Below are 16413 nucleotides of genomic sequence, written 5' to 3' on the forward strand. Positions count from 1 at the left end.
GGTTATTCAAAAAGCCATAAGCATGCACACAAATAAAAAAAAATTAAGCAACAGGCTCGGAAAACACTGAGAGGTAGCATAAAAGAGGCCACAGAGACCAAGGAAGAAGGCACGGGACACTGGTTTATAGTTAAGTTGTTCAACTCTAAAAGTCACTCGTCATGGCAGCTCCACTTCCGGCAGTCCTGGTACCCACCCTGTATGTTCCTGTCACCCCACCTGTCACCCCACCTCCCTGACTGTCTTCCTGTCACCCCACCTCCCTGACTGTCTTCCTGTCACCCCACCTCCCTGACTGTCTTCCTGTCACGCCACCTCCCTGACTGTCTTCCTGTCACGCCACCTCCCTGACTGTCTTCCTGTCATCCCACCTCCCTGACTATCTTCCTGTCACCCCACCTGTCACCCCACCTCCCTGACTGTCTTCCTGTAACCCCACCTCCCTGACTGTCTTCCTGTCACCCCACCTCCCTCACTGTCTTCCTGTCACCCCACCTCCTCAATGTCTTCCTGTCACCCCACCTCCCTGACTGTCTTCCTGTCACCCCACCTCCCTGACTGTCTTCCTGTCACCCCACCTCCCTCACTGTCTTCCTGTCACCCCACCTCCCTGACTGTCTTCCTGTCACCCCACCTCCCTCACTGTCTTCCTGTCACCCCACCTCCCTCACTGTCTTCCTGTCACCCCACCTCCCTCACTGTCTTCCTGTCACCCCACCTCCCTCACTGTCTTCCTGTCACCCCACCTCCCTCACTGTCTTCCTGTCACCCCACCTCCTTGACTGTCTTCCTGTCACCCCACCTCCCTCACTGTCTTCCTGTCACCCCACCTCCCTGACTGTCTTCCTGTCACCCCACCTCCCTCACTGTCTTCCTGTCACCCCACCTCCCTCACTGTCTTCCTGTCACCCCACCTCCTGACTGTCTTCCTGTCACCCCACCTACCTCACTGTCTTCCTGTCACCCCACCTCCCTCACTGTCTTCCTGTCACCCCACCTCCCTCACTGTCTTCCTGTCACCCCACCTCCCTCACTGTCTTCCTGTCCCTCACTGTCTTCCTGTCACCCCACCTCCCTCACTGTCTTCCCTGTGACCCCACCTCCCTGACTGTCTTCCTGTCACCCCACCTCCCCCACTGTCTTCCTGTCACCCCACCTCCCCACTGTCTTCCTGTCACCCCACCTCCTGACTGTCTTCCTGTCACCCCACCTCCCTGACTGTCTTACTGTCTTCCTGTCACCCCACCTCCTGACTGTCTTCCTGTCACCCCACCTCCCCCACTGTCTTCCTGTCACCCCACCTCCGCACTGTCTTCCTGTCACCCCACCTCCCTGACTGTCTTCCTGTCACCCCACCTCCCTCACTGTCTTCCTGTCACCCCACCTCCCTCACTGTCTTCCTGTCACCCCACCTCCCTGACTGTCTTCCTGTCACCCCACCTCCCTGACTGTCTTCCTGTCACCCCACCTCCCTCACTGTCTTCCTGTCACCCCACCTCCCTCACTGTCTTCCCTGTCACTCCACCTCCCTGACTGTCTTCCTGTCACCCCACCTCCCTGACTGTCTTCCTGTCACCCCACCTCCCTCACTGTCTTCCTGTCACCCCACCTCCTGACTGTCTTCCTGTCACCCCCTCCCCGACGGTCTTCCTGTCACCCCACCTCCCTGACTGTCTTCCTGTCACCCCACCTCCCTCACTGTCTTCCTGTCACCCCACCTCCTGACTGTCTTCCTGTCACCCCACCTCCCCACTGTCTTCCTGTCACCCCACCTCCTCACTGTCTGCCTCACACCCCACCTCCCTCACTGTCTTCCTGTCACCCCACCTCCCTCACTGTCTTCCTGTCACCCCACCTCCCTGACTGTCTTCCTGTCACCCCACCTCCCTCACTGTCTTCCTGTCACCCCACCTCCCTCACTGTCTTCCTGTCACCCCACCTCCCTGACTGTCTTCCTGTCACCCCACCTCCCTGACTGTCTTCCTGTCACCTGACTGTCTTCCTGTCACCCCACCTCCTGACTGTCTTCCTGTCACCCCACCTCCCTGACTGTCTTCCTGTCACCCCACCTCCCTGACTGTCTTCCTGTCCCCCCACCTCCTGACTGTCTTCCTGTCACCCCACCTCCCCCACTGTCTTCCTGTCACCCCACCTCCCTGACTGTCTTCCTGTCACCCCACCTACCTGACTGTCTTCCTGTCACCCCACCTCCCTGACTGTCTTCCTGTCACCCCACCTCCCTGACTGTCTTCCTGTCACCCCACCTGCCTGACTGTCTTCCTGTGACCCCACCTCCCCACTGTCTTCCTGTCACCCCACCTCCCCACTGTCTTCCTGTCACCCCACCTGACTGTCTTCCTGTCACCCCACCTCCCTCACTGTCTTCCTGTCACCCCACCTCCCTGACTGTCTTCCTGTCACCCCACCTCCCTGACTGTCTTCCTGTCACCCCACCTCCCTGACTGTCTTCCTGTCACCCCACCTCCCTGACTGTCTTCCTGTCACCCCACCTCCCTGACTGTCTTCCTGTCACCCCACCTCCCTCACTGTCTTCCTGTCACCCCACCTCCCTGACTGTCTTCCTGACACCCCACCTCCCTGACTGTCTTCCTGCCACCCCACCTCCCTCACTGTCTTCCTGTCACCCCACCTCCCTGACTGTCTTCCTGTCACCCCACCTCCCTGACTGCCTTCCTGTCACCCCACCTCCGCACTGTCTTCCTGTCACCCCACCTCCCTCACTGTCTTCCTGTCACCCCACCTCCGCACTGTCTTCCTGTCACCCCTCCGCCGCACTCTCTTCCTGTCACCCCACCTCCCTCACTGTCTTCCTGTCACCCCACCTCCCTCACTGTCTTCCTGTCACCCCACCTCCCTCACTGTCTTCCTGTCACCCCACCTCCCTCACTGTCTTCCTGTCACCCCACCTCCCTGACTGTCTTCCTGTCACCCCACCTTCCTGACTGTCTTCCTGTCACCCCACCTCCCCCACTGTCTTCCTGTCACCCCACCTCCCTCACTGTCTTCCTGTCACCCCACCTCCCTCACTGTCTTCCTGTCACCCCACCTCCCTCACTGTCTTCCTGTCACCCCACCTCCCTGACTGTCTTCCTGTCACCCCACCTCCCTGACTGTCTTCCTGTCACCCCACCTCCCTGACTGTCTTCCTGTCACCCCACCTCACTCTCTGTCTTCCTGACACCCCACCTCCCTGACTGTCTTCCTGTCACCCCACCTCCCCAACTGTCTTCCTGTCACCCCACCTCCCTCACTGTCTTCCTGTCACCCCACCTCCCTGACTGTCTTCCTGTCACCCCACCTCCCTGACTGTCTTCCTGTCACCCCACCTCCCTGACTGTCTTCCTGTCACCCCACCTCCCCAACTGTCTTCCTGTCACCCCACCTCCCTGACTGTCTTCCTGTCACCCCACCTCCCTGACTGTCTTCCTGTCACCCCACCTCCCTCACTGTCTTCCTGTCACCCCACCTCCCTCACTGTCTTCCTGACACCCCACCTCCCTGACTGTCTTCCTGTCACCCCACCTCCCCAACTGTCTTCCTGTCACCCCACCTCCCTGACTGTCTTCCTGTCACCCCACCTCCCTCACTGTCTTCCTGTCACCCCACCTCCCTCACTGTCTTCCTGTCACGCCACCTCCCTGACTGTCTTCCTGTCACCCCACCTCCCTGACTGTCTTCCTGTCACCCCACCTCCCTGACTGTCTTCCTGTCACCCCACCTGTCACCCCACCTCCCTGACTGTCTTCCTGTCATCCCACCTCCCTGACTGTCTTCCTGTCACCCCACCTGTCACCCCACCTCCCTGACTGTCTTCCTGTCATCCCACCTCCCTGACTGTCTTCCTGTCACCCCACCTGTCACCCCACCTCCCTGACTGTCTTCCTGTCATCCCACCTCCCTGACTGTCTTCCTGTCACCCCACCTCCCTGACTGTCTTCCTGTCACCCCACCTCCCTCACTGTCTTCCTGTCACCCCACCTCCCTGACTGTCTTCCTGTCATCCCACCTCCCTGACTGTCTTCCTGTCACCCCACCTGTCACCCCACCTCCCTGACTGTCTTCCTGTCATCCCACCTCCCTGACTGTCTTCCTGTCACCCCACCTCCCTCACTGTCTTCCTGTCACCCCACCTACCTGACTGTCTTCCTGTCACCCCACCTACCTGACTGTCTTCCTGTCACCCCACCTCCCTGACTGTCTACCTGTCATCCCACCTCCCTCACTGTCTTCCTGTCACCCCACCTCCCTGACTGTCTTCCTGTCACCCCACCTCCCTCACTGTCTTCCTGTGACCCCACCTCCCTGACTGTCTTCCTGTCACCCCACCTCACTGACTGTCTTCCTGTCACCCCACCTCCCTGACTGTCTTCCTGTCAGCCCATCTCCCTGACTGTCTTCCTGTCACCCCACCTCCCTGACTGTCTTCCTGTCACCCCACCTCCCTCACTGTCTTCCTGTCACCCCACCTCCCTCACTGTCTTCCTGTCACCCCACCTCCCTCACTGTCTTCCTGTCACCCCACCTCCCTCACTGTCTTCCTGTCACCCCACCTCCCTCACTGTCTTCCTGTCACCCCACCTCCCTGACTGTCTTCCTGTCACCCCACCTCCCTCACTGTCTTCCTGTCACCCCACCTCCCTCACTGTCTTCCTGTCACCCCACCTCCCTCACTGTCTTCCTGTCACCCCACCTCCCTCACTGTCTTCCTGTCACCCCACCTCCCTCACTGTCTTCCTGTCACCCCACCTCCCTCACTGTCTTCCTGTCACCCCACCTCCCTGACTGTCTTCCTGTCACCCCACCTCCCTCACTGTCTTCCTGTCACCCCACCTCCCTCACTGTCTTCCTGTCACCTTCCCTCTGGCTGGCTGTCACCCCACCTCCGTGACTGTCTTCCTGTCACCCCACCTCCCTCACTGTCTTCCTGTCACCCCACCTCCCTCACTGTCTTCCTGTCACCCCACCTCCCTCACTGTCTTCCTGTCACCTTCCCTCTGGCTGGCTGTCACCCCACCTCCCTGACTGTCTTCCTGTCACCCCACCTCCCTCACTGTCTTCCTGTCACCTTCCCTCTGGCTGGCTGTCACCCCACCTCCCTGACTGTCTTCCTGTCACCCCACCTCCCTGACTGTCTTCCTGTCACCCCACCTCCCTGACTGTCTTCCTGTCACCCCACCTCCCTCACTGTCTTCCTGTCACCCCACCTCCCTCACTGTCTTCCTGTCACCCCACCTCCCTGACTGTCTTCCTGTCACCCCACCTTCTTGTCTGTGACTGTCTTCTCGTCACCTTCCCTCTGGCTGGCTGTCACCTTCCCCCTCTCCCGTCATTCTCACCTGCTTCACAAGCCTTGGCCCGGAAGTCCGGGAATGCGCTGATGTTGTTGAATATGACAATGAGAAGCATAAGTGAGAATAGCACCACCGATGCGTTCATCTTTAGGATTGTCTTGGAGTGTAGCCGCAGCATGTCCAAGAACTTAGTATGGCTGAACAACCTGAACATAAAACCAAGGAATGATTGTCACTATTACAGCACCAGTAAACATCAACAGAGAAGAGAAATACTTTCATTAATTTGAGTTGGAAAGAAGTCTCTAACTCTCCAGTCTGATGGTGAGGTGGCAAGCCAAACAGTACACTATCATGGTCCAGTATAGGGCGTGCCTGTCCTGAGAACACTACCCGGCACCTACTTGAAGGCCAGCTTGTTGGAGTAGAGGCCCAGGGCTCCCCACAGCAGTGTGTAGAACATGCTTACTGCAGCATCAATGACGGTTGTCTTGGTGTAGTCACTGGCCATGTCGTAGCCATAAAACCACCAGTTGCTCAGGATGAAGCCTGTAATTCAGAACCAGAGTTTAACTGATTTGATCTTCTTATGATAATGTGTATCATACCATCAGATTCACTAGTACTTGGTTCACCTTTGGGCAAAAAATGGACAGGATGCAGTGATTGAGGTTTTGACATATTTTGGTGTTAATATCCAGGTATGCAGTGAGGAAGCCTTCCTCTTACTTCTTCACTGGCTCTTGTTGCTGTTGGATGTCCTAGAGTCGGTTCACTTGAGTCTGAAGTGAGCATTATCGTGCAACGGCAACCTGCAGCCACATGGCATGTCTGATTTCATGGACACTGTGTGCTAGCCCACGCATGGTGAGCAGTCGCCAGTGTCAATAATATGCAGGCAGCAATTACAAATACCGTCATGTATAGTCAATTATGAGTTAAAAATATTAGTAGTGTCACAAATAGCTGTTCTATTAATTTACAAGATCGTTGATTATGATTATTAAACAGCCTCTAAGCTGTCCACCACCGAGAAAATTAACAGGCTTTGTATTAATAAAACAACTATTGGCAACAGTACTAATTTTTTTTTAACTCAAAATCGACCATAAATGACAGTATTTGTTATTGCTGTCTGCATATTACTGACCCTGATGACTGTTCACCATGCGCAGGCTGGCACACAGTGTCCACGAAATAGAACTTGCTGCGTGGCTGCAGGTTGCCGTTGTGCAATAATGCAGACCTCAGACTCGGGTGAACCAACTATAGTGGTAGTAGCAGAGGGTTAGGCACAAACACCACAGAATCATTATTTCTGTTGACAACACTAACCCTTAAACGACGGCCATCATTTATTTAAACAAACCCAGCACGGCCCACACAGACGGCCATCATTTATTTAAACAAACCCAGCACGGCCCACACAGACGGCCATCATTTATTTAAACAAACCCAGCACGGCCCACACAGACGGCCATCATTTATTTAAACAAACCCAGCACGGCCCACACAGACGGCCATCATTTATTTAAACAAACCCAGCACGGCCCACACAGACGGCCATCATTTATTTAAACAAACCCAGCACGGCCCACAGACGGCCATCATTTATTTAAACAAACCCACGGCCCACACAGACGGCCATCATTTATTTAAACAAACCCGGCACGGCCCACAGACGGCCATCATTTATTTAAACAAACCCGCACAGCCCACACAGACGGCCATCATTTATTTAAACAAACCCAGCACGGCCCACACAGACGGCCATCATTTATTTAAACAAACCCACGGCCCACACAGACGGCCATCATTTATTTAAACAAACCCAGCACGGCCCACACAGACGGCCATCATTTATTTAAACAAACCCGGCACGGCCCACACAGACGGCCATCATTTATTTAAACAAACCCAGCACGGCCCACACAGACGGCCATCATTTATTTAAACAAACCCAGCACGGCCCACACAGACGGCCATCGTTTATTCCTGTCACCCCACCTCCCTGACTGTCTTCCTGTGGTGTGTGGTAGCGCACTTATATATACAACCGCTGTAATGTAAGGGTTAAGGATAGACCGAGGATGCTTAGTGTTGAAGATGGTGATAGCTGAGTGTTGTTGAAGAATAGGGGATAGGTGTTTGGAAGATTGTGTCAAGTTGACAGGTGGAGAAATTGGGTTTTTGAGGCATTGAAGGACACAAGGTTCCTTTTACCCCAATCAGAAATGATAGTAAGGTCTGAGGTTAAGCGTTCTGCAGCCTTCAGCCTGGAGTCATGTAATTCCTGTTGAGAGGGTCTTCTGTTGAAAAAAGTTGAATAATGCAGAGTGGAGTCATCAGCATATGAGTGGATAGGACAGTTTGTTATAGAAAGATCATTGATGAATAACAGGAAGAGAGTGGGTGATAGGACAGAGCCCTGTGGAACACCACTGTTAATAGGTTTAGGGGAAGAACAGTGACCGTCTACCACCACAGAGATAGAACAGCCAGAAAGGCAACTGGAGATAAAGGAACAGAGAGAGGGATAGAATCCAAAAGAGGGCAGTTTAGAAAGCAAAGACTTGTGCCAGACTCTATCGAAGGCTTTCGATATGTCTAGTGTAACAGAGAAAGTTTCACCAAAACACCAAAGAGAGGATGACCAAAAATCAGTTAAGAGAGCAAGAAGATCGCCAGTAGAATGCCCCTTGCGGAACCCATACTGGCAATCAGATAGAAGGTCAGAAGTGGAAAGGTGCTTTTGAATCTTCCAGTTAACTTGTTGGCTTTGGCTATGAGAAAGCCGAGAAGTGGCCGAGAAACGACAAAATTACACTGCATTTTGAGACTAAGAAAATAGCATGGAACATGCATCAGAGTACTCAATCCTCTCATAACCATAAAGCCGTAAAAAATATTTACTTATACTCAAACTCCATTTTTTTTGGGTGGTGTTTGTTACAAAATAAACAGTCTCGTGACACGTGGCATCTAGCCGAGAGTTGCTTGTTGTCTACTATAGAGAATTTGACAAGTTACTACTGTATGGATAGCTAATTCAGTCTGCCATGACCTTACAGCACCACCTATGACAAAAAAGCCCACCTCAATATTACTCACCCACCACATGACCCAGGGCATTCATAGTGGGTTGCACTATACCACCACCGCCTACAATTAGCTCAAATTAGGTGTTTTATGGCGAGCCCTTTTTAGGGTCCATCGTACCACAGCCACGACTCGTGAAAGCCCTGAAAAGGGTCTGCCGACATTCTCGGGTTAAGGATTGATTCAAAAGCTTTAAATAGACAGGAAAGTAAAGCTATAGGGCGGTAGTCTGAGGGATTGGAATGGTCACCCTTCTAAGGCACAGGCTGTACAAAGGCATACTTCCAGCAGGAAGGAAAGGTAGATGTTGATAGGCAGAGGTGAAAGAGTTTGACCAGGCAGGGTGTCAGCACAGAAGCACAGTTTTTAAGGACAATAGGAGGCACTCCATCAGGTCCATAAGCCTTCTGAGAGTTGAGGCCAGAGAGGGCACAGAAAACATCATTAAGAATCTTAATAACAGGCATAAAGGAGTCAGAGGAAGGATGAGTAAGAGGAATATGCCCAGAATCATCCAGAGTGAAGTTTTTAGAGGAAGTTTGAGCGAAGAGTTCAGCCTTAGAGATAGATAAGACCCTCCTCTCCTCCAAGAGGAGAGGAGGGAAAGATGAAGAAGTGAAATTGGAGGAGATATTTTTGGCTAGATGCCAGAAGTCTCTGGAAGAATTAGAGAAAGCAAGGTGTTGACATTTGCTATGGATAAAGGAGTTTATGGTAAGTCGAAGAATAGATTTGGCACGATTCTGGGCGGAAATATCGAGATCATTGTTAGCGGGAGTTCGAAGGCTCTGGTACCTTTTGTGAGCTGCCTCTCTATCTTTGACAGCACAAGAACAAGCGTGATTAAACCAAGGCTTTTTAGCATGGGGAGTAGAGAAAGAACGTGGAATGTATGCCTCCATTCCAGAGACAATCACCTCTGTGATGCGCTGGGCACACATAGAGGGGTCTCTCTCCTGTAAGCAGTAATCATTCCACGGGAAATCAGAAAAGTACATCCTCAGGTCGTCCCACCGAGCTGAAGCAAAATGCCAGAAGCATCGCCTCTTCGATGGGTCCAGAGGGTGTACAGGAGTGATAGGACAGGATACAGAAATAAGGTTGTGATCGGAGGAGCCCAACGGAGAGAACAGTTTGACAGAGTAAGTAGAAGGGTTAGAGGTAAGGAAGAGGTCTAGTATGTTGGGCCTGTCTCCAAGACAGTCGGGAATACGAGTAGGATGCTGAACCAACTGCTCTAGGCCATTGAGGAGCGCAAAGTTGTAGGCTTGTTCACCAGGCTGGTCAGTGAAAGGATGAAAGTCAAAGCTGGTGGTGAACATTGAAATCTCCCAAGATGGAGATTTCAGCAAAGGGAGAGTGGGTCAAGATGTGCTCCACATTAGAGTTCAAATAGTCAAAGAATTTTACATAGTTAGTAGAGTTAGGTGAGAGATAAACAGCACAGATGTATTTAGTAGTAGAATGATAACGAAGTCTTAGCCAGATGGTGGAAAATTCTGAGGAGTGAAGGTTGTGGGCACGAGAGCAAGTGATGTCGTTGCGTAAGTAGACGCAGCATCCAGCTTTAGATTGAAATTTAGGATAGAGATAGTAGGAGGGAACAGAGTAGAGATTGCTGTCAGTAGCCTCAGAAACCTGTGTTTCGGTAAGGAAGAGAAGGTGAGGTTTAGAGGAGAGATGGTGTTCTACAGAATGAAAATTAGAACGAAGACTGCGAATGTTGCAGAAATTGAGAAGAAAGAGGTTCGAGGAGTTATCAAGACACCTCTCAAGTCGGCACCCAGAAGAGGAGTCCAATGGCAAACAAACATCATTGTTTACATCATAAACAGCGAATTGTTTATGCAATACATATGAAATGAAGAGGTAATAATGACATATGTGAGTTATACCGTTGTCTGGCTATTCTTACCCATTGAAAAAATGCACAAATGGTGATTGTTTACACCCATGATAATTGTTTACACCCCAAAAAACATCAATTTAAAAAAAATCTGTTTTATCATAATATATGAGTGTGTGGTATCATTATCAACTAAGAAAACCCCAAAAAAATTATTTCCAAGTGTTGTTTGCTTTTTGTTTGCATGAATTTGTGAAAAGTTGTAATTTTTGGTGTCAAATTGAGCATCCATGACTTATGAACCCTTTGCTGAATGTAGAAATACAAAAAACACATTGTTTGCACTGGAATGTCATTGTTTACGCCTAAAACAGAAATTACTGTAATTTTTGCGACAAAACTGAAAAATTATGTACATTTCCTTCACCCGTCTGTTTGTTTGCCAATGTTTACGTGTTGCGTTGCACTGTTTACGTGTTTTGTGTGTTTTAATACCTACCACACCAAGCTGTTTACACATTGCCCGAGCGCGAGGACGAACTAGAGCACAGTACAGGATAGCGCGTATGGCTGAGTGAGTGAGTGCCGAGGCAATGGTAAATGCCCGTGCGTGTGTTGGTGCCGGGCGCAAAGCGGGGATGACAGGGAGTAAAGAGGGGGGGGGCCTGGGGGGTGGCTTGCGGTGGCAGCAAGCGGGCGGGAGTGCGCGGGATGATGGAATTTTCCACTCCCAGAATGTTCTACAAGCCACAAATATTGGTGCATTTTTTAAAAAATTAGTAGGACGACATATGTCGTCACCCGGGGTGAGGGACTTTTTAGGTAATGTCGACATACGTCGTCACCCGGGGTGAGGGACTTTTTAGGTAATGTCGACATACGTCGTCACCCGGGGTGAGGGACTTTTTAGGTAATGTCGACATACGTCGTCACCCGGGGTGAGGGACTTTTTAGGTAATGTCGACATACGTCGTCACCCGGGGTGAGGGACTTTTTAGGTATTGTCGACATATGTCATCACCCGGGGTGAGGGACTTTTTAGGTAATGTCGACATACGTCACCCGGGTGAGGGACTTTTAGGTATTGTCGACATATGTCGTCACCGGGTGAGGGACTTTTAGGTATTGTCGACATATGTCATCACCGGGTGAGGGACTTTTAGGTAATGTCGACATACGCCGTCACCCGGGTGAGGGACTTTAGGTATTGTCGACATACGTCGTCACCCGGGGTGAGGGACTTTTTAGGTAATGTCGACATATGTCGTCACCCGGGGTGAGGGACTTTTTAGGTAATGTCGACATACGCCGTCACCGGGTGAGGGACTTTAGGTAATGTCGACATATGTCGTCACCCGGGTGAGGGACTTTTAGGTATTGTCGATACCGTCACCCGGGTGAGGGACTTTTAGGTATTGTCGACATATGTCACACCGGGTGAGGACTTTTTAGGTAATGTCGACATATGTCGTCACCCGGGTGAGGGACTTTTAGGTAATGTCGACATACGCTCACCGGGTGAGGGACTTTTAGGTAATGTCGACATATGTCGTCACCCGGGGTGAGGGACTTTTTAGGTATTGTCGACATACGTCGTCACCCGGGTGAGGGACTTTTAGGTAATGTCGACATACGCCGTCACCCGGGTGAGGGACTTTTAGGTAATGTCGACATACGCCGTCACCCGGGGTGAGGGACTTTTTAGGTATTGTCGACATACGTCGTCACCCGGGGTGAGGGACTTTTTAGGTAATGTCGACATATGTCGTCACCCGGGGTGAGGGACTTTTTAGGTATTGTCGACATATGTCATCACCCGGGGTGAGGGACTTTTTAGGTAATGTCGACATATGTCGTCACCCGGGGTGAGGGACTTTTTAGGTATTGTCGACATATGTCATCACCCGGGGTGAGGGACTTTTTAGGTAATGTCGACATATGTCGTCACCCGGGGTGAGGGACTTTTTAGGTAATGTCGACATACGTCGTCACCCGGGGTGAGGGACTTTTTAGGTAATGTCGACATATGTCGTCACCCGGGGTGAGGGACTTTTTAGGTATTGTCGACATACGTCGTCACCCGGGTGAGGACTTTTAGGTAATGTCGACATATGTCGTCACCCGGGGTGAGGGACTTTTTAGGTATTGTCGACATACGTCATCACCGGGTGAGGGACTTTTAGGTAATGTCGACATATGTCGTCACCCGGGGTGAGGGACGGTTTAGGTATTGTCGACATATGTCATCACCCGGGGTGAGGGACTTTTTAGGTAATGTCGACATATGTCGTCACCCGGGGTGAGGGACTTTTTAGGTATTGTCGACATATGTCATCACCCGGGGTGAGGGACTTTTTAGGTATTGTCGACATATGTCATCACCCGGGGTGAGGGACTTTTTAGGTATTGTCGACATATGTCATCACCCGGGGTGAGGGACTTTTTAGGTAATGTCGACATATGTCGTCACCCGGGGTGAGGGACTTTTTAGGTATTGTCGACATACGTCATCACGCGGGGTTAAGGGGTTAATTAGACTCTTTCGCGCCATTAATTTGAATGTTTAGCTCAAATATGGCAGGTTCTGTGACTTTCCAAGTTGTCTGCCAGCATATGTGACCCTCATTGATTTTAAATAAGATTATTAGTCCTCACTGAGCAGCCCTAGAGCCCCAAGATAAGAAAACACAGGGAAACACAGTGATGCATCAGGAGGAAAGGACAGGATAGGGTGAAGATTATTCTGAGTACACGGATAACAGTGATGAAAACATTGTGAGTGGTGACAGCAGAAGTAGGAGTGACTTAGTGAGTGATGATGTTATTGTCCCATCTGTACTGCACTGTGGCTCAGCAGGTGCTTCCATGATAAGGGTAGAGAAGGCTACGCGTAAGGCGTGTGTTGCCCCGACTGAAACAGCCAGCTCTGAGGAGGACTGAAAGTAAGTGAGTAAAGTAGATGTTGTCTAGACTATTTCAGTGTAAAGAACAATTCATATTATTGACATTCAATTGTGAGAGGGAGGAAGTGTGTGGCCAGCCTGTGTTGACATGCTGTGCGTCCTTGGCAGAGGCCCCTCCAAGCTGCCCAGAGCAGTGTTTCTGTAGAGCAGCTGACCTGCCTGATGGACGAGCCTCCCATAACTCACTCTGCGAGTGGGGTACCTCTTTGGCTGACTCAGTTAAGGAAGTCGTGGGTTCGATCCCCAGTGCTGGCAAAATCTTTTCTTGTCTGGATTAATTTCTTGTGCTTCCTTACACACCATGGTTGTGTGGAAATATAGAAAAGAGAAAATCTGGGCGTTACATTTCATGCTGGCACCTCACACCCTGGCTACATTTCATGCTGGCACCTCACACCCTGGCTACATTTCATGCTGGCACCTCACACCCTGGCTACATTTCATGCTGGCACCTCACACCCTGGCTACATTTCATGCTGGCACCTCACACCCTGGCTACATTTCATGCTGGCACCTCACACCCTGGCTACATTTCACACGCTCTAACGTGACTATTAAACAACGTATCGCAATTTGGATTTCACCGCTGTGTTCAGTGAGTTAAGACGCTTCATGCAATGTGAATGAACAATAAAAAATTTGCTGCCATTTTTACCCATATGTAGGGTGATGTAGGGGTATACCATACTATTAGTGGAAAAATATTATTGAAAAATCCAGTTTAAATCTTGAAGATAAGACTGTAGGCCAGAAACATCCCTCAGGGGCTGGGCTGTCTTCAACACACACTTCAATGTTGCACGAGGCAACTAAGTACCTTTTTTGGGCCTTTCAACGAAAACTTTCATTTTGTACGAATCGCCCCCATAGTGGGGATGATTCGTATATGCTATAGGGGTGATTCGTACATGCTATTTTCACCCCCCAAAATCAATTTGAAATTATAATAAATGAGATATTAATGTCGTATATTAAATGAACACATTATATGAAGTGTTCTATTAATGAAAAAACAACAGTAAAATAATATGTTTTGAGGCATGACTGCCTTATCTTGGCAACCCTTATTACATGTCTTTTTCACCCCTGCAATGCCAACCAAACATACTATATATGACATTTTGCTGTGTGGAGTAAAGCAAACATGCATCTTATATTGTTCTATTATCCAAACAGTGCAAAAATATACCTAGTTCTAACTATTTTCTAACACTGCCTCATTTCATGTTAAAAGAGGACAGGGGATGACTTAGCAGAGTTATAAACTTCACAGCACACGTACATTACTACAAATATTCACTAAACATCTTTACACATATAGCATCACATTTCAATTCCATTCATAAAATATTTGCTTTCTTCTATAACCATTTCAACCACGTTACTGTAATTTTTGCCAACTATTACACACCTGATACTTATCTTTCTTCCTGTTAAGTACAACTAAACTATTATGTAGCTTGGGTTTCATCTTGTTTGAACGTAAAAATACAACATGTAAGAAATTTGCGTACGCTAAACCCCCTGATCACTACAATGTATGGCGAGGCCCCTCGTACACATGTTACCCTCCAACCAGTATCACAGCAATCACGTTGGATAAAAGTTAAGGATATCGTCAAATATCATGTAAATATGCCTAATATTCATATTCAATACCTTACCAACAGGATTACGCCCCGTTCAATATGACAGAACACTATGACATAAATGCCTAAAGTTACATCGAGTGTTGCAAGAAATAAAATCTTCCCTCCTATTCACAAGCGGCGTGCCACGGTAAACAAAAGTAGCCATCTTGCTCATTGTCATCATGTCCACTCACAGTGTTGCTAATGCTAGAGTCCCTTTATAGAGAGAGCCCCGACCAAGGCGTCCCCGTGTATAAGGCTGCTGGATGCCATTTTTTGGCCCTTCGAGCACCGCGCCGACTTTGAACTGAGGTAATAAAAACATAATTTTACCTATTTTGGAAGCGGATTCGGCTGTTTTTCACTGTAACAATGCCTTGCTGCCTAGCCTTCGGCTGTAGCAACTTGCCACAGAGGGGATACAAGGTGCATAATTTAACTGCAAGGCCGCTGAGAAGACAGAGGCGTACTAACAGTAAGTCATCTTGGGAGGAAACCATCGGTTATGACAACAAGGCACACACACTGCCATTGTGTGTGTCTTGCTGTCATAACCGCCCTCCCTTTGTACTGTCTATGGAAACCATTGTGAGAGAGGCACAGCTACAAGGACTGAAACAGTCGTTCACCTCAGGTCCAGACATGATGAGGGAAGCTGTGGCCCTTATGGCCAAAAGTATTGGCTGTGATCTCTCCCACAGGGCTCCTGCTGTTATAACAGACTCACAAGGGATATTTCACAGTCTCATCAAGGCCACAGTCTAATAGACTGGACGTGTTACAAGAGTTTAATGAACAGAAGCTAGCTTTTGGTGAGCCATACCTGTCTTGGTAAAACTCTAGAATCACACCCAACTCACTCTAAAAGCTAACACATTATTTGTTTAGATTGTATTTGCTAATCATCACTCTGGTAACCGTTTCCATTATTATTACTCGTTTATGAGATTTTAAAGTGCGGGGAAATATTACTATTTCAGCGGTGATAGGTTAGGGTAATATTTGCTCATGTGAGGCTCTTCAGCTAGAAACTCTCTAAGTTGGGTTATAAGTGCATCTTTATTTAATAGCCTGATGTATAAGGTTGCACAGTCTTCATTTTCATGGGTACCAATGTCATTATAGTATGTTGAAGACATTTTCCTACAGTATTCTCTAAACCTAGCTATTTTGTCCCTCAAGCAAAATGAAACACATTTACATGGCCTTAGTATTTTACTGTATTATTTTTTTAATCAACAATAAGTATTTAAATGAAATTAAATGTTATTGAATTACAATCATTGATGACTTTTTTTTTTTTACACAACAAAGGAGGCAGCTCAAGGGCACATACGAGAGGAGAGATGTCCTGATACCCTCCTCTTGAAAGAGTTCAAGTCGTAGGCAGGAGGAAATACAGATGAAGGAAGATTGTTCCAGAGTTTACCAGCGTGAGGGATGAAAGAGTGAAGATGCTGGTTAACTCTTGCATAAGGGGTTTGGATAGTATAGGGATGAGCATGAGTAGAAAGTCGAGTGCAGCGGGGCCGCGGGAGGGGGGGAGGCATGCACTTAGCAAG

General features: G+C 49.4%; 1 protein-coding gene across 8 annotated transcripts in view; it reads right to left on the minus strand.

The window, feature by feature from the left end:
• LOC127007891 (uncharacterized) overlaps nucleotides 1-16413 on the minus strand; it is a 212392-nt gene that overhangs the window by 102181 nt on the left and 93798 nt on the right. For all 8 annotated transcript variants that reach the window (XR_007760681.1, XM_050879351.1, XM_050879345.1 and 5 more), the window contains 2 exons: nucleotides 5717-5861; nucleotides 5358-5518 (listed from right to left, as the gene is read on the minus strand). Coding sequence is in view for 7 of the 8 variants with exons in the window: in XM_050879351.1 (XP_050735308.1) it covers nucleotides 5358-5518; nucleotides 5717-5861 (306 nt within the window). In the remaining variant the exon portion in view is untranslated. The remainder of the gene's footprint in view (nucleotides 1-5357; nucleotides 5519-5716; nucleotides 5862-16413) is intronic.

This window comes from Eriocheir sinensis, chromosome 4 (assembly GCF_024679095.1).
Source record: "Eriocheir sinensis breed Jianghai 21 chromosome 4, ASM2467909v1, whole genome shotgun sequence".
NCBI classification, from domain to species: Eukaryota; Metazoa; Arthropoda; class Malacostraca; order Decapoda; family Varunidae; genus Eriocheir; species Eriocheir sinensis.